Source organism: Neovison vison, chromosome 13 (genome assembly GCF_020171115.1).
Source record: "Neovison vison isolate M4711 chromosome 13, ASM_NN_V1, whole genome shotgun sequence".
NCBI classification, from domain to species: Eukaryota; Metazoa; Chordata; class Mammalia; order Carnivora; family Mustelidae; genus Neogale; species Neogale vison.
The window spans coordinates 10,572,387-10,595,346 of record NC_058103.1 but is presented as its reverse complement, the minus strand read 5'-3'; the positions used below and the strand labels follow the sequence as shown (position 1 = coordinate 10,595,346).

General features: G+C 40.5%; 1 protein-coding gene across 5 annotated transcripts in view; it reads left to right on the top strand.

The window, feature by feature from the left end:
- Positions 1-3,118: 3,118 nt before the first annotated feature.
- The window catches only part of PPP4R4 (protein phosphatase 4 regulatory subunit 4), a 103,489-nt gene continuing 83,647 nt past the window's right edge, over positions 3,119-22,960 (top strand). For all 5 annotated transcript variants that reach the window (XM_044230870.1, XM_044230871.1, XM_044230869.1 and 2 more), the window contains exons 1-2: positions 3,119-3,321; positions 4,786-4,859. In XM_044230870.1, coding sequence (XP_044086805.1) covers positions 3,202-3,321; positions 4,786-4,859 — 194 coding nt within the window. In that variant the 5' untranslated portion in view covers positions 3,119-3,201. The remainder of the gene's footprint in view (positions 3,322-4,785; positions 4,860-22,960) is intronic.

Sequence of the window (22,960 nt, the reverse complement as noted above, 5' to 3'; positions counted from 1 at the left end):
AAGACTCCTTCCATTGCATGTCACTGGCAGAGCTGGGACTGAAACCAAGGTTTCCTGGCAGCCAGGCTGGGGTAGGCTATTTCTAGCACAGGATAGTAAGCACAACAGTTACAGAGTCTAGTCACCAAACTGACTTCATCAGTCTCCTGCCCTGTAGCAGCCAACATCAAAGCTATATCTGTGTATTTAACCAGTTTGTCATTTAAGAATGTCATCAAGTCTCAAGTGGTGGTGTTACAAAAGCTAAACATGAGATAATACTTCTTAGCTGAAACAGGATAAAGTTTACAAATATGATCTATCAGTTACGAATCAAGGGGAAAAGAGGACAATTTCAAAAATTGACAGGCAAGGGAGGCTGCAAGGTATTGCTAAGGAAAACCACCTCCCCCGCGTCTCTGCCTCTTCTCCATCCTCTCTCCAACCTCCCCCTTTTTCCTTAATATGGAGCAGAGATCAGAATACCTGGATTTAGCGATGGGGCAACCACTGACCATTTTTGTTTTGAACTTCAGAGGCAATACTAAATAAAAGGAGAGGGGAGTGGGGAAGGACTCACGCTACCAGATATTAGGACATGTAACATGTAACAAAAACAAATAACATATAACAAAGACGTAGCAAGAAAATCAGTGTAGTGCTGTTATAAGGAACAGATCTAGATCAACAGAGCAGTAGTTAGAGCCCTGAAACAGGGATGTGTGTCTATTAAGACCTGGTATAGGACAGAGATGCCATTACACATCAGTGGAGAAAAGATGGTTTGTTTGGTGGGTACTGCTGGGCAAATTGGCTCACTATGCAGAGAAAAGAATATTGTATTCCTGGTTATACCATATGCCAGGTTAACTACAGATGAATTAAGACCTAACTGTGAAGGGCACAGTTAGGTGGCTGGGTGGCTCAGTGGGTTAAAGTCTCTGCCTTCAGCTCTGGTTATGATCCCAGGGTCCTGGGATCGAGCCCCGCATCGGGCTCTCTCCTCGGCAGGGAGCCTGCTTTCCCCCCCCTCTCTCTGCCTGCCTCTCTGCCTGCTTGGGATCTCTGTCAAATAAATGAATAATAATAAAAACGACCTAACTGTGATAGATAAAGGTATGAAGTTATTAAGTAGGGGAAGGTGTAGGACAATATTTTGATTAGGAAAAGATTCTTCAATGAAATCCAAAAAACTCCACTCCACAAGGCTAAAATTAAATGCATTTGTTTACATCAAAATAAGAATTTCCCCTATACTGTAGGATAGCAAAGGCCAAGCTATCAGGAAAAATTGGGAGAAATACTTGCATTGTCCAAGACTGACATGAGATTAGAATTTAGAATATATAGGAAACTACTTTAATTCATTCAGAAAAATAATAGGAAATTTAGCCGAAAAATAGGCAGAGTATGTAGTTAATTCACAGAAGGGAAAAAATCTCAGTGGTTCTTCAATATACAGAAAAACGGGTAACATCACTTTATTAACAATAAAATTAAATGAAATTACAATGTGATACTACTTTGGTGATATCAGAGTGATTTAAATTAGGACATCAGATAATACCAAATGTTAGCATATGAAGTGGGAAAATAGGAATCTTTCATTCTTCATGTACCACTGGTGGGAGGGCGAACTGAGAAAGCCACTCTAGAGGGCAGCTTGGCAGAGTGAAAACAAGCATTGCAGACTCCATGACCAGGCAATTGCATTTCTTTCTTACGGTCCATCAGGGACACGTCTAATCTCACTCCAGTGTTGTCTGTGGTTGCAAGGAACTGCTGGCAACCTAACTCTCCATTTTTTAAGGAATTGATAAGTAAAATGCGTAGATGCACAAACTGAATGCTATTAGTGGTCAGGACTAATGAATACCTGGAATATATAGATCGCAGCCTAGATAAATCCCTAAGACGTTATGTTGAGGGAAAAACAAGAAACAGAACGAGTTCTTCGCACAGTGCCTTTCATGTGTTTTAAAAACAATACAGAAACTAGCAGTCTCTCTGGAGGATATACACATGTACTGGGACGGAAACACACAAGAGAGGGTGCGCAAGGCTGGTAGAGAAACGAGACGGTGGGGAGGGAACGAGTGGAAAATAAAATAAAAATAAAATTAAAAAGAGCTCTTCTAGGAGCTGAAGAGTATGCTCAACATAACTTTTGTCCCTGAGGTCCAGAAAAATCGCCTCAATCCCCTTCGCATCGCTTCCTATTCTTAGCAGAATCGGATGCAAGCGACTCGGTGTGGCTGCCCAGAGCGGGCCTTTCTCTAAAAGGGACCTCCTCTCCCTTCCATCCACCTCGCCAAGCACTTTGCTTCCTCGCACTCCTGGCAGTACGTCCCACAATCAAATCAAAACAAGCCCAGACTGCGATTCGAAGTGGGCTTACTTTTATTTCTCTAGGAAAGTTCGATTGTTTAAGATTCAGTTTAAATGTTTCCCCTCCGGGAGTCCTTTTCTGGCTTCAGCCTTATCCAAGTGCAAGCCCCTCCAGGACTGTATACCCACACACCCTTTCCCCTATTACTCGAGCACACATCACGCAGTAATCGCTGATTGGGGGTACACATGCCTCCCCCGGGGCTAAGGCTGAGCTAGGGTAGTCCCCACGTACACAGCTCGCCTGCTGGTGTGGGCAATTACGATTTTTCGTTAGGTTATTACAGCAGGTTAAACACGACAGCAGCCCACCTCCTTCTCCTTCGCTTCCCCTGACATTAGTTCAGGCCTCCGCTCCCGACCCCCGCCCCAACCCCGGCCCCCACCCCCGCTCCCAGCCCGCCTCCAGAAGCTGCTGGAGGCGGAAGGTTCTGCGCACGCGCCATAGGGCGGGGCGCGTTCGGCCGGGGGCGGGGCAAGGGGAGAGGAGGGCGCAGAGGGGCGGAGGGGGCAGCCACGGCGTGGCGCGGCAGTTGCGTCTGGCTCGCGTGCGCTCGGAGCCTGGGGGGGCGGGGCTGAGGCGGGCTTGTGGCACCTCCCCCGCCTCTGGCCCCGCCCCCGCAGCCCGCCCGCGCGCCTCGCCCCGCCCCCTCGCCTTACCCGCCCCGCCCCCCCACCGGCGGCCGCGCTCCTTCTCCCGCCGCCAGCTACCCTCCCGCCCGGCTCCCGCGGCCGAGAGCGGGAGAAAGTCCTGCTGGTGGGCGGCCGCGGTGCTGCGAGCGTCCGGCATCCCGGGGCCGCTCCGGCCCGGGCGGCGAGGGGGCCCGGCGGTCCATGCATCCCCCTCCGCCCGCAGCTGCCGCGATGGATTTCAGTCAGAACAGCCTGTTCGGCTACATGGAGGACCTGCAGGAGCTCACCATCATCGAGAGGCCGGTCCGCCGGAGCCTCAAGGTGCGCCCCGGGGAGGAGCAACTGTCCGCAGGGCGCCTGGCGACTGGCCCGGGCCCCGACCCCGTCGCGTCCCCTTCTCCTTCCCGAGGCGGCCCGGGACCCTCTCGGAGTCGGGCTGGACCCGCGGTCGCCGTGTCACCCTAAGCCCGCCCCTGCTTCGACGCAGCTTCGGTTCTCCCAGCTTGGACCCCCATCCCCGAGGGACTGGCCCTTCGGACGCCCTGGGCCCCCTAGTACCCCGGCCCAGCCCCGCACGGGCCCCTTCCCTAACCTGCCCCCAGGAACGGCCGGTCCAGCGTCGTCCCCCGAGCCGCCCCTCCTGGACGGTCGTGGCCCCTCTTCCTTCCGCCCTGCGGGAGCTGCCCCTCGAGACCGCCGCCGCCTTGTCCCCTCCTGAGTGCCCCCCCCCACCCCGCCGGACCCCGTACCACTCCTCGGTCTACACAGCTCCGCCCCCACCCCCCTCCCGGAGACACGGCGGATCCCGCTTTCCCCTTCCTCCATCCGAGCAAGCTCGCGTGCCTCTGCCCCCTCGTCCGCCAGGCCTCCCTTCACCTCCCACCCAGCACCCAGGCTACGGTCGTCCCACTACGGGTTTTCAAAGCCCTCTCGACCCTTCACCCCCATCCTGAGTCACCGCACGTCCTTTCTTCCCAGCCCCTCCAGGACTCCAGCTGGGACCCTGATCCCCACTCCCCGCCTGGAGGGAGTCAACCTTCAGTTTGCTCCCCCACCCCGCAGAGTCATCTTCGACCCAGCCTCCAACCCTCACTGCCTGCAAACCTAGTTTTCGGACCACCCCCTCCCCCCGCCGTCCTCTCCAAAGCTCAGTTGAGCTCTTCTCACTCCCACCTGCCGCAATATCGCGAATCTTTGATTTCCTTCCAGCCCCAGAGTTTATTCCCTTCCCTTCCCCCACTCCACATTTCGTCTTTTTCATTCTCTCTCGGCTGCAGTTTGCCTCCATCCCCCCCCCTTCTAGCATTTCCTGGGGTGGAAAATGCTGGAGAAACAGCCTTGGGGTATTAGAGATTTAAAAGTACGTACGTATGTATTTCATATGTGCATATAAAACCGAGTTCGGCAATATTCTGAAGCCACAATGTAATTCTCAAGCTAGAACAGTTTAAAAAAGAAAGAAAGAAAAAACCAAAACAAAACCCCTCCAAACCCCTCCAAACCCCCCCAAACCCCCCAAACCCCCCCAAACCCCCAGACTTTACCACCCCAACCCAGCGATTCGAGAAGGAGACCTCTGTGGTCGATTTATGTGGGTTGACCCCCACACAAATAGGCACCTCGAGTCCTCTTGATGAGTTTTCAGTGATACTGCTTAATTGTGAAACTTTTGCATTAGTCTCTACTCATATGGGGTTCCCGGAGGGTCACTGGGGGGCGGGTGGGGGTGGGGGTGGCAAGACTAATCCACGTTTGTATGCATAATTTGTATTTTGCACTTGACAGACACCAGAAGAAATAGAAAGATTGACAGTTGATGAAGACCTCAGTGATATTGAAAGGGCTGTTTATCTGCTCAGGTATTGCTCCAAGTCTTTCTGTGAATTTGTTGCTCGTTCCCTGTGGCAGCAGGATGGACGCGTTGTGAAATGTCGTTACGGTTATGTTCAGATTCACTGAACGGCTTGAACGGAGTACTTTGGCATGCACAGCACTTAATTATGTTGTAAGTTAAGATTTTGGTATGGACTTACATGTTTGAGAGCTGAAATCAAGTAAGACCACCAACTTCAAGAGTATTTCTAGCGGGAGGAGGAAGAGAACAGCAAAGGATTTGAATCGGATCTCATTCTTTTTTTTTTATTTTCCAGCTTTGATGGTTCTCCCTTAGATCAGCAAGTTTAGATGAGACTTAAGTTAATCATAGAATATGAACTGATATGCTATTTGCTATATGGAACCCCCCCCACACACAAATCGAGTAGCTCAATTTGTTGTTCAGGATATTCTGTTTATATTAGTTTTGCTATGTAAGCTTTGTAATTTTGTCTGAAAGATTTTAAATGTAATTGAGCCGACTGTCGTTTAATCTCACAGCTCTGCAGAATTGCTTAATGCAGGTGGTTATTGCAAATATTTATAAAATTTCTTTCAACTAAAAAAACCTTTAGATTTAACTTCTTAAAAGCTAATGCAGTGAACATTGATGAGCTTATCTGTGAAAATACTGCAGAGGCAGAAATTTTCCTAAAGTACTTCGTGTATGTTTGTTTTAAAATTTTTCTTTAACTTACAACCACATGCTTTTCCCTCTGGCCAATTAGTTTTTACTTTTGTTTTTTAGAACAGATTTTGAGAACTGGTGTTATTTACCTACTGAGATATTTATCTTCCTCGTTTCCTTAGCTTAGGTCAGCTTTGCCATTTTCAGGCGCTGGCAAGTTTCTTGTTCTCCTTTCTAATTTATAGGTCATGCTTCTAGTTCCATGTTCTTCAGTGGAGGATCCTGTAAAAAAAAAATAAAAAACCCCTCCACATGACTTCCATTCTCTTAATTATTTTTTAGCCTATTCATGGCTTCTTGGGTTTCTGTTCTTAGTTTAGTCAGAATTGTAGCATGCTTATAATTTAGACCATTCTAATAATTCTATCACTTGAACATGTTTCTGGGTATTAGATCTTATGTTGGTGTTATTTACCCTCCTTTGGTGATCTTGGGTAGAATGCTATCATTATTTCTCCCTACCTGTTTAAAAAAAACCTTTTATTTATGTATAAATTAGTAGTAATATGTTTTTGATGTTTACATAGAGAATAATGCAATGTTTAACCTCTTTTGTTATATTTGAAGTACTTTATTCCTTAGTAATTAACACGTCCAATACAGTGAACAATAGTTGTAAACTTCTGCCTTTTCCCTCAGTTCTTTTGTTTGGAGTAGGTAGACAATTGATGAGAGTTTGGATAAGTTTCTTTTAACATACAGCAGTTAATGATTTGTAATAAGTTCCTACCTGATACTCCTACTGAATTCTCTTCTTTTGCATAAACTCTGGCTTACAATTAGGTAATGAAGAGTCTTGCTCTACTTACTTGTGACAGCAGATACCTTATTCTAGATATCAGTGACAGGACTTCTTTTTTAGGAGGGCTTACTTGTTTTCTATTTTGCTTTTATTGTTTGTTAGTGAACCGGGTCATCTAAGTTGTCTGTATTTCTCAGACACACAACACAATTTTCATCCTCTTCTGGAATTTACAAAGTCCTTCAGAGACAGATAGGTCCTCTCATTTTTAGACAGGAGTTTTCAAAGAGATCTGGTATCTCTTTTAGTTTCTTGTGGCTTGTCTACCTTGAAGGAGGTTTGCAAGGTGACTCAGGAACACTGGTTTGGTTGTGTATGGGTTCTCTGGCGGAGTTCTTTGTATTCCTACCAGCTCACCACCTCCTGGGGGAAAGGGGGATTTCACTTTTAGGCCAGCTTCTGCAGGGATAACATATGCATACTGTCTGAAAGATTCTTTCTTCCCTGGGATTCCAGGGAAGGTGTGGGAATGCCGTATAGATGGATTCCAAACTTGGCCTCTGTTGCAGACTCTTCTGCTATTTTATTTTGAGCCTTTTATTTTAAATGTACTCTGTTCCTTTTTTTTTTTTTCGTTGTACTTCCCAATGCTATGCTATAGAACCTCATACAGAGACCTGTTCCCCTGCCGTTTTTTTTTTTAAAGATTTTATTTATTTATTAGAAAGAGAGAGAGCATAGGATGGGGGGGGGCGAGGAAGAGGAACAGGTGGGGAGAGAGAGGGACTGAGCATGGAGCACAGAGCCTGTGGAGTTAGGTCCCAGGACCCTGAGATCATGACCTCAGCTGAAACCAAGAGTTTAATGTCAACCCACTGAGCCACCGAGGTGCCCCCTGCTTTTTTTTTTTTCTTTGATTTTCAGATTGATTTTTGAATGCTTTGCCTTTTCTTTTGTATTGATTATTTAATATCCAGATTCCCCCCCATCTTTGAATGTCAGATTTGTCTCTTTAGTTTTCTTATTCTGTATAGTAAAACTCTTTTGGAATCTTAGGTTAAATTAGAATTCAGACAAATGTGTTTGCCACACACATGCTTTATCTCAGTGGAGGTTCTGATAGCATTTAAATTGAATCTAATATATAAAACATTATCTGTAGAGTACTGTCATCCAATGAAAAACTAATTACACAGTTCATTATCTCTCTCTAAAATATGGCGGATCAATTGTTAATGCAGTTTCCATAATTAAGCTTAGACCATTACGGTATTTGAAGACACGACACAGATGAATTTGTGGTTTTGCCTAAATATGATGCTGATACACCCATCTGTGGCATTTAGTGCTGAAGCAAGACAGCTTTCCTAATAGTTACAGCTGGTGGCTTTGTCAAAATCCGATCACATCATCTTTTTCCTGTTCTCTGTCTTCTTTGTGATTTGGGCATATATTTTAGGAATGTACTGAAAATATGTGAATAATTTTGCTAGAGAAGAGCCCTAAGTTTGTTAACTTAGGGTTAAGTTATTAGGTTAAGTCTTTAGGTTAAGTTATTAGGTTAAGTCTTTACTTACATATCTCTAATTGCCTACCACATAAATTCCAGACTCTCAAACTTGGCACAAGGGACTCTATCTTAGCCATGCAGTGTGATGGCTCAACATTTTTTTTTTTAACGACTTGATTGAGATGTAGTTCATTTGCCGTACGCTTCACCCATTTAAAGTGTGCAGTTCAGTGGTTTTTTGCGTGTTCACAGAGTTGTGCAACCATTGCCACAATCAATTTGAGAACATTTTCATCATCCCCCAAAGAAACCCTGTACTTATAAGCGGTCACTCCTCACTTCTTTCCGCCCCTTCCAGCCTTTGGGAATCATTAGTCTACTTCCTGTCTCTATGGATTTGCTTATTCTCTGGACATTTCATGTAAATGACATTATACAATATGTGGCCTTTTGTGACTGACTTTTTTCATTTAGCATAATGTTCTCAAGGCTCACCCATGTTGTAGCAGGTGTCAGTCCTTTTTATTGTTGAATAGTATTACGTGGTGTGGGTATATCCCATTTTGCTTATTCATTCATCAGTTGATGGACACTTACTTGGCTTGTTTCCACTTACTTAGTCCTTTACTTTTTGAAGCCGTCCTGCTGGCCTCTTCACTGTTACTCATATTCATCATGTCACCTCTGCTTTTCCCTCACCTCTTATCTTACCTATGCTTTTCCCTGTCCTGGAGGAGCTTTCATTACACCTGTTCAACATTCTCCATCACCAGGATCCAGCTATGATCTTACATAAAGCCTTTCTGAACTGCTGAAGCCCCATGGAGCTGCTCCCATATCACTTATGGATGGCCTCCCTCAAGAAGGGATTAATCACTACAATGTATTTCTTAACTGTGTGTGCACAGGCTCATTTTCTTTAATTGTAAGCTCCTGGAGGGCAAGCATCCCTTATGTTGTTGCTGTTTTGGTCTTCCTTGTTTTGTGCTGTGATATAAGTATATACCTCTTCTAAAGTATATTATTTAATTTTTTTTTAAAGATTTTATTTATTTATTTGACAGAGAGAGCTCACAAGTAGACAGGGAGGCAGGCAGAGAGAGAGAGGGAAGCAGGCTCCCCGCTGAGCAGAGCCAGATGCGGGACCTGATCCCAGGACCCTGAGATCATGACCCGAGCCGAAGGCAGCGGCTCAACCCACTGAGCCACCCAGGCGCCCTATTATTTAATTTTAGATGACCAAAATGCTAGATGAATTAAGATACTTCTGATTTTTCTTTTTTTTGGTATTATAGGATATAGAATCAGACATTTAGGTCATAGCTTATTCTACTCATTATTATCTATGTGATTATTATCTAATAACCACACATTATTTATGGTGGTTAAGCTCTCTTTTCATCTGTAAAATGGAAATAGCAATACCTGTTTCCCAAGGTTGTATTATGATTGGAGCCCTAACCCAGAATAGGTGCCCAATTAATGTTAATTTCCTTCTGTCTCTTTCCCCCGTCCCTACTTCTTTGTTGCTTAGGTTCTCAAGTTACATTTCAAACTTTTAAAAGAAGATAACAATATTAATTTTGCCTCCCAAGAATTTAGTAAAGCAACTGGGAAATAAAATATGTCACCTGAAGTTTATGAAAGATACCTATTAACTTCCTTTTCTAATAGTATCTATCAGAAACCAGAATCTTCACAAATAATAATTAAACATTTTTAAGCTTGAGTTTTACAGATTTATATTTTCTTACCAAATGACCTTATCTTAAGTAATATTTTCTCTTAATGTTATGTATGCATTTTGTGGATTGGTTAGTGTTAACCTCACTTTTAAGTCTATTACTTTCATTGTCACTTTACACTATGGATTTTTTAAAAAGGGTTATTTATTTATTTTAGAGAGACAGAGAACTTACAAGAGAGGGAGCACATGAGCATGCATGAGCTGGGTGAGGGGCAGAAGGAGAGGGAGAGGCAGAGAATCCCAAGTAGACTCCTCACTGAGGGCAGAGCCCAGCACAGGACTTGGTCCCAGGACCCTGAGATCATGACCTGAGCCAAAGACAGATGCTCATGACTGAGCCACCCACATGCCCCCCAGAAGAGCCTTTTTAATCCCTCACAAGTGGAATGGATAGTTGGTTAGTTCATCCTAAAAAAATTGGTCAGCATGGGGAATCATAAAAATGATGCCTACATTCAACATTTTATTTTAGTGTATAAAAAAATGGATTTGTTGAATGTAGGCATCATTTCAACATTTTATTTTAGTGTATAAAAAAATGGATTTGGGGGCGCCTGGGTGGCTCAGTGGGTTAAGCCGCTGCCTTCGGCTCAGGTCATGGTCTCAGGGTCCTGGGATCGAGTCCCGCATCGGACTCTCTGCTCAGCAGGGAGCCTGCTTCCCTCTCTCTCTCTCTCTGCCTGCCTCTCCATCTACTTGTAATTTCTCTCTGTCAAATACATAAATAAAATCTTTAAAAAAAAATGGATTTGTTTGCCACTCTTTTGTTGTAGGTCCACTGCCTTTTCTTGGAGTATAGGTCTGCTGATTACAGTTCAGGATCTGCTTTCTTGCACTGATTACCCCCATAATGCACTTATAATGTCAAGTTTATGTTTCTTTAAAGCTGAGTGAGAATTTGAAGATGGCTTAGGAAGCTTTTGGAAAGCATGGTCTTAGAATTTTGTGATTTTCTACTCATCTTTTGCAAATTGTCTAGTTCTTCCTATTTCAATAGCAATTTTCTTTGGTAAGTTGTCTTGACTGAGTGTTTCTAAACCTCCAATTTACCTTTCATAGAAATAACTCTCTTTTTGCATTATATGTTTCTGCAGTATTTAATTAAATATGTAATTGCAGTAGCCAGGGACATTGGGATTAACTGATCTGAGAACAAATGCAGCCAACTCTTCATTATAAATCCGCTAGAGTGGAAGCCTGTGAACATTCTAGAAAGTAGCCTGTTAGCTATGAGCTTTCAGTCTGCCTTTGGCAAGGAACTGGAGAGTGTTGTTTAGTTGGAAGAGTCCTTTAATACCGTGTTGAGAGAGGTATTATCCTTTTTCAAAGCATGCACTATGATGACCTTTCTTCGTCCTTTGTTATCCATGATATTTCTCTCTTGTTTCTGCATTGAGTTTGAACCACGGTCTGGTCTGTTATTCCTTTACTTCTGCATACTTAAAAAAAAAATAATGAATCAGGAATCTCAGGTGAAGAGTCTCTTTCTTCCCCTCCCCTCTCTTCCCCTTCCCTCCCTTCCTTTCCTTCCCTTTTTCTTCCTTCCTTCCCTTTCCTCTTCCTTTCTTCCTTCCTTCCGTGGCAGCAAGATGGAGGAGCAGAGGGGGAAGGAGAGAATATTAAGCAGGCCTCATGCCCAGTGTGGGGCTTAGTCTCCAGGACCCTGAGATCATGACCTGAGCTGAAATAAAAAACCAGATGCTTAACTAACTGAGCCACTTAGGTTCCCCAAAGAGACATATTTTTTGTTTTATTTTTTTAAAACAAGCTTTTTGAACATCTGCAGAAATGTGCACAAACCCTAAATTTATAGCTTGTTGAATTTTCATGAGTAAACACACCCATGTAATCAGCACAAAAATTAAGAAATAGAACACAATCTACTGTATTACTCTAGTACCTCCCTCGTACCCCTGTCCAGTTCCTCCTGCTCCCTGCAAAGGGTAACTACCATCCTGACTTTTAACATCATAGATTAGTTTACTTGATTTTGAACTTTGTAAAGTAGGAACCATGGAATGTACTGTTTTGTGCTTAGCTTTTATTGAACCTTTTCAAAAAGAGATTGGTCCATATTGTTGCATGGAGAAATAGATCATTCTTTTTTTTTTTTTGCTGTATAGTATTCCATTATAAGTCACAATTTATTCTTTCTACTGTTGATGGACATTCGGCTTGTTTCCAGTTTTTTGCTGTTATAAATAATGCTGCTAGGAACATTCATGTACAAGTCTTTGATGAATATGTGTGTGCATTTCTTTTAGTTAAACTCATAAAGTAGAATTATTGGTCATTAGTATATGCATATGTCTGGCTTAAAAGATATGGCTAAACAATTTTCCAAATTGTGCCAATTTAAACTTCTATCTGTAGTGTATGAGTGGTCCAGCCCTTATTTTTAAGGAAAGAAAGGGACAAACCTTCTAGGATGTAAATTTCCTAGCATATTTATAAGGAACTGCCTACTAATAGCCTGAAGAGGTTTCTCTTTTCTGGCGCTGGATTTACTTATACCATTGAATGTTTTTATTTTCCTATAAGACTGTTCCCAATGAGAGGTCCCATTTAAAAAAAAAAAAAATTGCCCAAATTATCTTACTTGGAGAAGGTGATTCTTGAATGACTTGCCTTTCTACAGAGAACTAGGAAGCACCTCCATTTTCATGTTTTAAGATAGAGGGACTAGTGCTTCACATATAAAGAGCAGTATATAATGGATTCCAGTTGTATATCTTACATTATTGCTCAGGCCAAGTTACTTAAGTCCTTGGCAAACCTCGAATTCCCTGTTTTGGAAAAGTACTAGGTCACTGATTATAAGGGGTTTGGTGATTATTTCTACCTCCCTTTCCTTGCTTTTTGTAATGAGCGTAACAATGGCATCTGCTTCTTTTTTCTTATTTACTGAAGCCTCAGAAGGCTCTCTCTGTGACATCAGTAGAAAGCAGAATGCTCTCATGGGATCTGTACGAAAAGCGTAACAAAGAGTAAACTATTTTCATCAATGTAAAAGTGACCCATATCTTATCATTGGAAAGTTCTGAGCTTACTAATGACACAATTATGAGAAATTTGGGCAGTTCTTATCTTGTTAAGTATAGTTGGAGATATTAATAATGGAAAAGATTTGTAATGCAACTAATAGTTACTTTAGAATAAATCTTATAAGTTAAAGCTAAAAGGTATGGAATATTTATTGAGTACTTTTATGTGTTAGGCATCACCTGGGGAACGAATGACATTGTACCAGCAGGTACTTTTGTTCAAGGAAGTACCTGTTGAAGGAAGTAAAAGCATTTTTCTTAGAGTTCAGTAGAATAGAGTTCATCCCTGGTTAACAAGTGTGTTGGATGTTGAGACGGCAGGACATTGTGTCAGAAATACTTTGTATTAAGACAAACCCAGATTTATTCTTAGAGACTGGGGTTCACTCATTTAATTAGTGAGACACCTTGGGTAAGTTGCTTAGCTTCTTTGAGTTCAAGCCTCCTTTTCTAAAATGGAAATAATAATACCTAGACTACAGAAAAGTAAGATTGGAGGAGATGTATGTGGAAGGCACAGTGCTTGGTGCAGGGTTATGTTTAGGGAAGGATAGTTGTTATTGGTCTTTTTAAATTTTATTTTTATTTATTTATTTTAAAATTTAAATTAAATTAATTAACATATAATTTATAATTTGTTTCAGGGTTTATTGGTCTTTTTAATCACCTGTTTGTAATTCAGAATGTATTTTATAGGTATATGTATAGAATATATGGGAAAATTCCCATCTGGAAACTTCCTGTAGTTGTAAAGTTTTCTTTCCAGATGGTGCCTCTTTGCAATTAATCTTCCACTGTGACCCTAGGCAACCAGTGATCTGCTTTTTGTCACTATAGATTGGTTTTTCCTGTTCTAGAATGTAGACATACTTTTTCATATCTCTTGGATGAATGCCTAAAAATAGAATGCTGGGTTATGTGGTAAATTTATATGGTTTTTCATTTTTTATAGTTTTCTTGAGGTATAACTGATATTCACTGAACTGCATTTAATTGTATGATTTGATAAGTTTTGACATATATATGTATATATAATATATATGTGTGTGTATATATATATATATCTCCGCACACACACCCATAAAGCTATCATCACAACTCAGATAATGAGCATATTCATCACCCTCAAAAGTAACTTTGTAGGGGCACCAGTGTGGCTCAGTGGATTAAGCATCTGCCTTCAGCTCAGGTCATGATCTCAGGGTCCTGGAATTGAGTCCTGTATCGGGCTCTTTGCTCAGCAGGGAGCCTGCTGCCCTCACTCCCTCTGCCTGCCGCTCTGCCTACTTGTGATCTCTCTGTCAAATAAATAAATAAAATCTTAAAAAAAGTAACTTTGTGTCCCTTTTTAATATCCTCTCCCTTTCCTCTGATCTCCCACGTAGGCAACCACTGATATACTTTCTGTCACTATAGATTAGTTTGCAATTTCTAGAATTTTATAGAAATGAATTAGAATATCTGCTATTTTGTGACATCTTTTACTCAATTATTGTGAAGTTCATGTATAATGTTGTATGAGTCAATAGTTTATTTCTGTTTGGTGTTGATAATTATTACATTTTAAGGATATAATATATTTTGCTTATCCATTCATCTGCTAATGGACATTTGGGTAATTTCCAGTTTTTGGCTACTACAGACTTAAGCGGGTATAAATATTCATGTACAGATCTTTGGTGGACACATGCTCTCTTCCTTCTATGGTAGACAGCTAGGAGTGCAGTGGTTGAGTCCCATAGTAAATGTGTATCTATAAATTTTAAGAAACTGCTGAACTGTTTCCAAAGTGAACTTAAAATTTCCAGGCAGTGTATGAAAGCTTGCTCCATAATACTCGTTGACATTTGGTATGATCAGTCTTTTTAGTTTTAAGCCATTGAATGGTGTTTCTGGTGGTCCAGTGTAATGGTGTTTCATTGTATTTGTAATTTGGCTTTCCCAAATGACCAATGGCTGTTGAGCACCTTTACACGTGTTTATAAGCCAGCCTCAGACCTTGTTTAGGTACGTATCTGTTCAAAGCTTTTGCCCTTTGGTTGGATATGTGTTTCGTAGATATTTTCTCCCAGTCTGTGGCTTTTTAATTTTTATAAAAGTATTTTTCAGAGAGCAAAGGGTATTTGCTTTGCTGTGGTCTAGTTTTGATGAGGTCTAATTTATTGATTATCAACTTCTAGGTCAGGGGGATTTTTTTTTCCTTTGTTTTCTTTTAGCAGTTTTAAGGTGTTAGTTCTTAATTTTAGGTCTCTGATCCATTTCCAGGCAAATTTTGCATATGACGAAGGTAAGGTTTGAGGTTACTTTTTTTGCACATGGCTATAACATGCACTAGAAAAGGGCTAGTTTGCGAGTGAGCAGACGTGGCGTTTTTGTCTGTGATCACGTTCAAGTCACTTAAGTTTTTCAGGCACTGTTTCCCCCCATTCCCTCCATAGAATACCATGGGTTGGGCCTGACAGAATTTAAGGTAACATCTTGCTTCAGCAGGGTATCCTCAATTTTAAGATAAAGAGATGTTGAATCCCAGTTTATTATTTCATCCACTAGGTGGTGCTAATGGTTATCCCTGTAGGGTGGAAGGTCCTTGGAGAGGTGAAGAGTTCCACAGCCTTTTTAAACAAAAAGTTTCATTTGCAAGGCAAATAGTCATAATTCAGAAAGTGCCTGTGTTTCATTAAGGATTGCATGCAATAATATTATGATTAGAGAAACAACACTGTTCATTTTGTTGAATATCCAAGTATTTTTTCTTTAAAGAGTTGTGCACATTGTAGATTTCTTTTGAGTCTATTTTGGGCAGAATGAGAGTTACATGGCTAGTGTAAAAATATTTACATGTTCATGCATGAAAAATCAGACTGAGAAGTCCGGCTGGCTTAGAATTGTCATATAAATTCTCTTGGTAATAAGTTTATAAACTGTATTTGCTTAGAAATTCTCTGGTAATGAAATTGGAAAATACTTACTTGGAAAGTAGGTAGTTTTGAAGAGGGAAAGGATTCACAAAAGTGCAGCCTGGGCTTGTACAGGAGAGGACATCTCTCCCTGCAGCTCTGATAATGGTGGGGAGGGAAGGGGGATGGTTTATACGTGTGGTTGGTGTGCATGTGTGCCTCACAGAATTTTCCAGTTATTTGGGGGTTTTCCCAGATATCTTTATGATATTGGCTTCTAGTTTAGTTCTGTAATGGTCACAGGACATACTTTACTCTGCTTGACCTAAGTTCTTTTAACTTTTCTGAGGTCTGTTTTATGGCCCAGAACATGGTTGACCTTGGTGAATGTTCCATGTGTACTTGAAAAACGTGTGCATTCTGTTGTTGGGTATAAGGTACTATAAATATGAATTAGATCACATAGGCTGATGGTATTTTTCAAGAGTTCTAGATTTCTTTTATTTTCTATTTACTTATTCTACTGATGACGAAGACTGGAGTAAACTCCAGTTTAAAGTCTCTATAAATGCGGATTTGCCTACTCCTTTCAAATCTGTCAGTTCTAGTAGTAGTTCGGGTATTTTGATTTCTGTATTTAGGTACATACGCTGTTAGGATTGCTATGTTTTCTTGGTGATTTAGCTCCTTTATAGTTATGTAATATTTGTCTTTATCCCTAGAAATAGTCTTTATCCCTAGAAATAGTCTTTTGTTTTTATCAGTCATTATCTGATATTAATATACTCACTCCAGCATTCTTTTGGCTAGTGTGTACACACTGTATCTTTTTCTGACCCTTTGCTTTTTCAAACAATTTAACTTGATTTTTAAATTTTATTTATTTTAGAGAGAGCCCAGAGAGAGCCCAGAGAGAGCCCAGAGAGAGAAAGAGAGAGGAGAGGGAGAGGCAGGCTCCCCGCTGAGCAGACAGTCCGAAGGCAGGTGCTTAACTGACTGAGCCACTCAGGCACCCCTGACCTTTTGCTTTTTTTAAAAAGATCATTTTGGAAGGAATTATTTTAGGTTTCCATAAAAGTCATAAAAATAGTTCAGAGAGTTTCCATATGCCTTTCACCAGTTTACTCTAAAGTTAATATCTTACATAACCTCGGTACTTTTGTCAAAACTAAGAAATTAACATTAGTACATCACTATTAGCTAAACTATAGACTATTTGGATTTTACCAGTTTTTTTCATTAATGTTCTTTTCCTCCAGGATACCGCATTGTACGTAGTTGCCATATCTCCGTAGTCTCCTCTTGGCTGTGATGCTTTCCTAGTCTTCCCCTGCTTTTCAGGATTTTGATAGCTTTGAAGAGTGCTGGTCATGTATTCCATAGAGTTTACCAAGTTCTATTTTCCTAATGTTTTTCTCATTATTAGATTGGGCTTATGGGCTTTTGGGAAGAATACCATAGAGGTGAAATGATTTTTTCACCCATGATTTCGGGGGGTACATGCTAGTAACACGATTATCACTGGGGGTGATAATCTTGATTACTTGGTTAAAGTAGTCTCTGCCAGGTTCCTCCCTTGTAGGAGTCGTGAGAGAAGACCTCCCTTGTTTCTGATCTTAGGGGGAAGGCATTCAGTCTCTCACCATTAAATATGATGTAAGTATTCCTAATTTGCTGAAAGTTTTTATGATGAATGGGTGGTGAATCTTATAAATTTATTTTTCTCAATCTATTGATATGATGTATGGCTTTTCTAACTTAATTTTGTTAATATGTTGAATTACATTGATCAGTTTTCAAATGATGAACCAGCCTTGCATTCTTGGGATGAAATTTACTTGATCATGATGTATTAGTCTTTTTTCAGTGTTTCTGGGCTCTATTTGCTATTACATTTTTGAGGATTTTTTCATCTAATATAATATTGATCTACAATTTTCTTTTATCTTTGCCCAGTTTTGGTTTTTGGAGGATGCTCATGAAATGACTTGCAAAGTAGTTTCCTATTTTCTGGAAGAGGTTGTGTAGAATTGGTATTATTTCTCCCTTAAATGTTAAATTTTTTTTTTTAATGTAATCTCTACCCTCAACTAGGGGCTTGAACTCACAACCCTGAGATCAAAAGTCACATGTTCCATGGGCTGAGTTGCCAAGTGCTCCATATTTTTTCATTAAATATGAGGTAGAAGTTACCAGTGAAACCATCGGGCCTGGGATTTTGATTTTTGAAAGGTTTTAGCTAAAAATTCAATTATTTAATAGATAAAGAGCTGTGTGAGTTGTCTATTTCTTCTTGAGTAGGTTTTGGTAGTTTTTGACTTTCAACTACTTAACTGTATTCCATCTAAAATTATTGAATTAGGCTAGTATTTTAATGTTTGTGGGATCTGAACTGATGTCCCTTCTTTGATAGCTGATATCGTAATTTGTATTTTTTCACTTTTTTTTTCTTGTTTACATTTGAAGTTTATCAATTTTATTGGTCTTTTAAAAGAACCAGCTTTTGGTTTCATTTTTCTGTAATGTTTTTCTGTATTGTAATGTTTTCTGTTTCAATTTCATTGATTTTATTCTGTATTCAATATTTCTTCATTCTGTTTACTCTGCATTTAGTTTTCCCTTCTTTCATTTCTTGAGGTGGAATCGCAGTTTATTGATTTTAGATCTTTTATTTTAGTACATGCATTTTTATTGCTTTTAGATCAGTAGCATTTTAATGCTATGTATTTCCCTCTAAGGACTGCTTTAACTGCATTCCACAAATTTTGATGTTCTGTGTCTCCATTGTCATTTAGTTGAAATAAAAAACCTTTCTTTCACGGGCATGCGGGTCGCTCACTTGGTGAAGCTTTCATGTCTGAATCTTGATTTCAGCTCAGGTCATGATCTCAGGGTGCTGAGATTGAGCCCTGCCTTGGGCTCTGAGCCCAGCCCGGAATCTGCTTGACTGTCTCCCCTTCCCTCTGCTGCTCCCTTTGTTCATCTGGGCACATGTGCTCTCTCTCTCTAAATAAAAGCTTTAAAAAGGAAAAAAACAACCAAACATTCTTTCAAGACTTCTTTGACTCATGAGTCACTGAGAAGTACATTGCTTAATTTCCAAATATTGGGGGATTTTCCAGGTATCTTTTTGTTATTGATTTCTTGTTTAGTTCCATTACAGTTTAAGAATGTACTTCACCTGATTTCTGTGACTACCTCTTCCTTTCCCATAATTTCTTACGATTTAATTTCTTACTCTTCCCTTCTTTGCTTGATGTGTCCTCCGGCCATCTTTGCTATTCATTAAACATGCCAGGTCTGCACCTACCTCGGATTTTGCACTTGCTGTTCCTTCTGCTTTTAATATGTTTTCCTCACATATCTGCACTGCTAGGTTTATTATTTCCTTCACATCTTTACACATATGTGGGTTGCTTGTTTATCTCAGATAAATGGCACCATCCTCTGCTTCATGTCACAAGTTAAAAACCTGTGAGTATTCTCAGTCTTTCCTGTTCCTCATCTGATATTTAAGCAAATTAAATCTTTCTTTTACAAAATAGGAATGTTCACAAGGTTTCTGTAGTTTTTTGATATTGACATTAAAGAACTCCCACATTTCTTTATTCAAGATGGTTTTTAAATACTGGATTAGTAGAAACCTGCTGAGGGGTCAGAATTCCAGTGTTTTAGTCATTTCTTTTGGTACCTTAGTGGGTAAATAGATGTGGCCTCTTTTTTTCTTCAGGAAGAATTTTCTTAATGTTCCAAAACAGCATGTATTTTTTTAGTTTGGCTCAAGTTTCTTAATTGTTATACAGAAATATAAATATGTTTTTAAATATATGTATTTACATGTATATATAAAATTAGTTGAGCCTAATTTTGTTTCTTTATTAAGCAGTGAAAGCTATAAAACTTGTGCTTTTCTTTTAATCCTTGTTGCTAAGAGATCTGTCTCTAACCAGCTGTGTGACCTTGGGAACATCATTTAGCATCTCAATTCTGTTAGTAAAGTGAGGGAGATGCGCTTAGTCATGCTGTTAAGACCCTTTCTTGCATCGTGACTGTATACTTAATTCAATGCTCAGTGCAGTTACCTTCATTTCTCTATTCCTTGAAAAATATTTACTTATTTGTAGTTTAAAAAAAGCTCGGGATAAGGGCGCCTGGGTGGCTCAGCTTTCAGGGTCAGACTCTTGGTTTCGGCTCAGGTCAGGATCTCAGTGTTCTCAGATCGAGCCCTGCAACAAGCTTGGCACGCTGCACTGAGTCTGCTTGTCCTTCTCTCTCTGCTGCTCCGCACAGCTCCACCCCCCACCCTACACTGTGCCATCTCTCTCTCTCTCTTTAAATCTTTAAAAAACAAAAAAGCTCAGGGTATACAAATCAACTCTGATTCTTTTGACTGGTATTTAAAAAAAAATTATATGTTCAATATCTTGCATGTTTAAATGTGTGCTTCTCTAAATCGTTTTGTGCAGGTAAAGAGTTATAAATAAGAATAGAATGACTTGGGTTCCTGGGGGGCTCAATTGGTTAAGCAACTGCCTTCAGCTCAGGTCATGATCCTGGAGTCCCAGGATTGAGTCCCACATTGGGCTCCCTGCTCAGTGGGGAGCCTGCTTCTCCCTCTGACCCTCTCTCATCTCAGGCTCTCTCTCTCTCATTCTTTTTCTCAAATAAATAAAATCTTTATAAAAATACTCAGTAAAAAAGAATAGAATGACTTGTTATTTCATCAAATCCTCATTTTATAAAGGTTTTATTTATTTGACACACAGAGAGAGAGAGAGTACAAGTAGGCAGAGCAGCCAGCAGAAGTAGAGGGAGAAGCAGGCTCTCCACCAAGCAGAGAGCCCTATGCAGGGCTCAATCCCAGGACCCTGGGATCATGACCTGAGCCAAAGGCAGCTGCTTAACTGACTGAGCCACCCAGGTGCCCCAAATTTTTATTTTGTAGTAAAAATCATTACATATTGTGATTTTAAAAGTCCACTTACTGCTTAGTGTCAATGATTTCCACATAAGTAGCACATGGACCTAGTCTTGTGGACAACATATTAAAATAATTTAGGTAAGAAGTATATCATTTTTTACTCATATATATGAGTAAATTTACTCATATGTATTCATATTTACTCATTGAATTACAGGTGGTCTAATTAGCAATTATATTTCCTTAGACAGTATTTGCCTTTTAAAATAATTAGAGGACTGGTAATTCATATATTGTTCGAAGGAATGGTAGGAATGTCAAATAATTCTTTAAGGAACAGCAAGGATAAAATTGACTTTGGTTTTCTTAAAGAAGAAAATATGTGCATGAAATTAATCAATTAAAATTTTTATTATTTATTTATTTAAAGCACATTTTACTTCTTGATTTAAGAGAGAGGGGAGGAGAGAGAGAGAGATTGACAGCGCATTACTGGGGCAGAGGGGGAGAGGGAGAAGCAGATTCCCCACTGAGCAGAGAGCCCGACTTAGGGCTCAGTCTCAGGATTCCGTGATCATGACCTGAGCCAAAGGCAGACACTTAAGTGACTGAGTTACTCAGGTACCCCAATTAATTAAGTTTTTTAAAAATGGATTTTATTTTTAAGTAATCTCTATACTCAACGTGGGACTTGAGTTTATAATCCCAGGATCAAGAGTCACATGTTCCACTGATTCAGCCAGCCACCCCCCATCCCCTGAAATTAATTTAGTAGTTATTTAGGAACTCATAAGAAATACTCTAGGACCAGTAGTTCTGTTGTTTTATTTAAATTAGATTCTTACTTTATGGAGATCCTGTCCTAACCCTGACAGTAATTACCTGGTTGACTTGAACAACTTCCATAGTCTTTACAGATGTTGGGGTCTTCATTGTCACAACGTGAGGAAGTGAATTATGTTTCCATAGGTTTGGAAATTATGTCACGGAGATGATCACTGCTTCAGGCCCTCTTCAACGCCCTCCGTTCTATCCTGTCATTTGCATGAGAGGAAAGGAGCCATTTCAGGCAGATTTTGCATGTTGATTTTGGGTTAACCTTTACATTTTGTGATCGATTTGTTTGTGTTACGTTTCTTCTGATGTGGTGCTTCATTTGCAGTAATATCCATCAAGCAGACAGGAGCCCCTGTCTGTTGTTTGGGACTCTCTTTCTGGGTCATATTATCCACCCCTAGATTTCGGTGATTATCTCTGTGACATACTTTCCATATCTGTGACTATAGCTTTGGGTTTTTCTTGTGAACTTTGGGCCAGGTCTCCCTGCTGGGTGTCTCCACTGGGATGTCTCTACCAGAAAACCTAGCTGGCTTTTCAAACTTAGTGTGCCCAAAACCGAATTCATCACTTTTTAATCTAAATGTGCCTTCACTTGTCATTGGAGCCTGACCATCCTTTCAAATCATCCTGGAGGGAAATCTGGGAATGATTTTTTACTCTTCCTTTTTCGCTCAGTAATTGGTTTTATATCGAGTCCTATTGATTTTATTTCTGCAAGAAGCCATTTCTTCTCTTTCCACTCTAATTCAGAGACACAGAATGCAAATGCTTTGTTTTTATTGTTTTCTTTTTACTTCCAGAGCACAGTGACTGGCAAATCATAAGTGTTCAGTACATCATTATAAAATGATTGCCTGAATCCCATCTGGCGTGGAACCTTTGAACACACTGTTCCTTCAACTCTCTCTTTTCACCTATTCCTACTCATTTTCAGGTCTCAACTGTTCAAGGAAGCCCTCCCTTGGCCTCTAAATTAAGTGATGTTCTCAAATGTACTGTTCCCTTGATAGGTCTTTGCACACTCGAGATGATTTAATTGATTGTCATTGAATGCTTGTCTTCTCTGACTGTGAAGCTCTAATAAGGCAAGGGCCGTGTCTGCTGCACCGTCACATCCCAGGGCTTAGTTCACTGCTCAGTCTGTAATAGGCACTGAGTCAGTCCTTGCTGTCTGACAAGTTCTGTGGCTCGGCATAAAGCATCATTAGATGGTGGTGGAGAATCGGGAACCAGTGCCTGGCACCAGCAGGTCCTGATTAAGAACTCCCTGACTGACTGAACGTATCAATCCTCCTGTGTTCTAGAGGTTAAGTAATCAGGTCTCTTCCCCCTCAGATGAGGGCAATTTATCATCTTTTCTTCCTGTAGGTACCAGGGATTTGGCCTGCTTTTTATCTCTTCTATTTTCCCTCCTGGGTTCCTCTCTTACTGGGTTGGCACCTATGTAATCCGAATCTTCTAGCTATCCCTTCTCTCCCGCTGTGTCCTGATATGTCTATAAAGTCTTTAAAAAGAGTTTTAAAAAAAGGTTTTTACTACTGTGTTAATGGGGAAATGGAAAGATGGATCACAAAAATTATCAGAGATTTCAGTGTTTGCAGAAATCTTCCAAGTTTGTACAGTTATTCCTGAACTTATATTTTGCATACCTTTTGACATGAGTGCTGTAGCTTGTTTCTTATATAGGGGAAAGCTT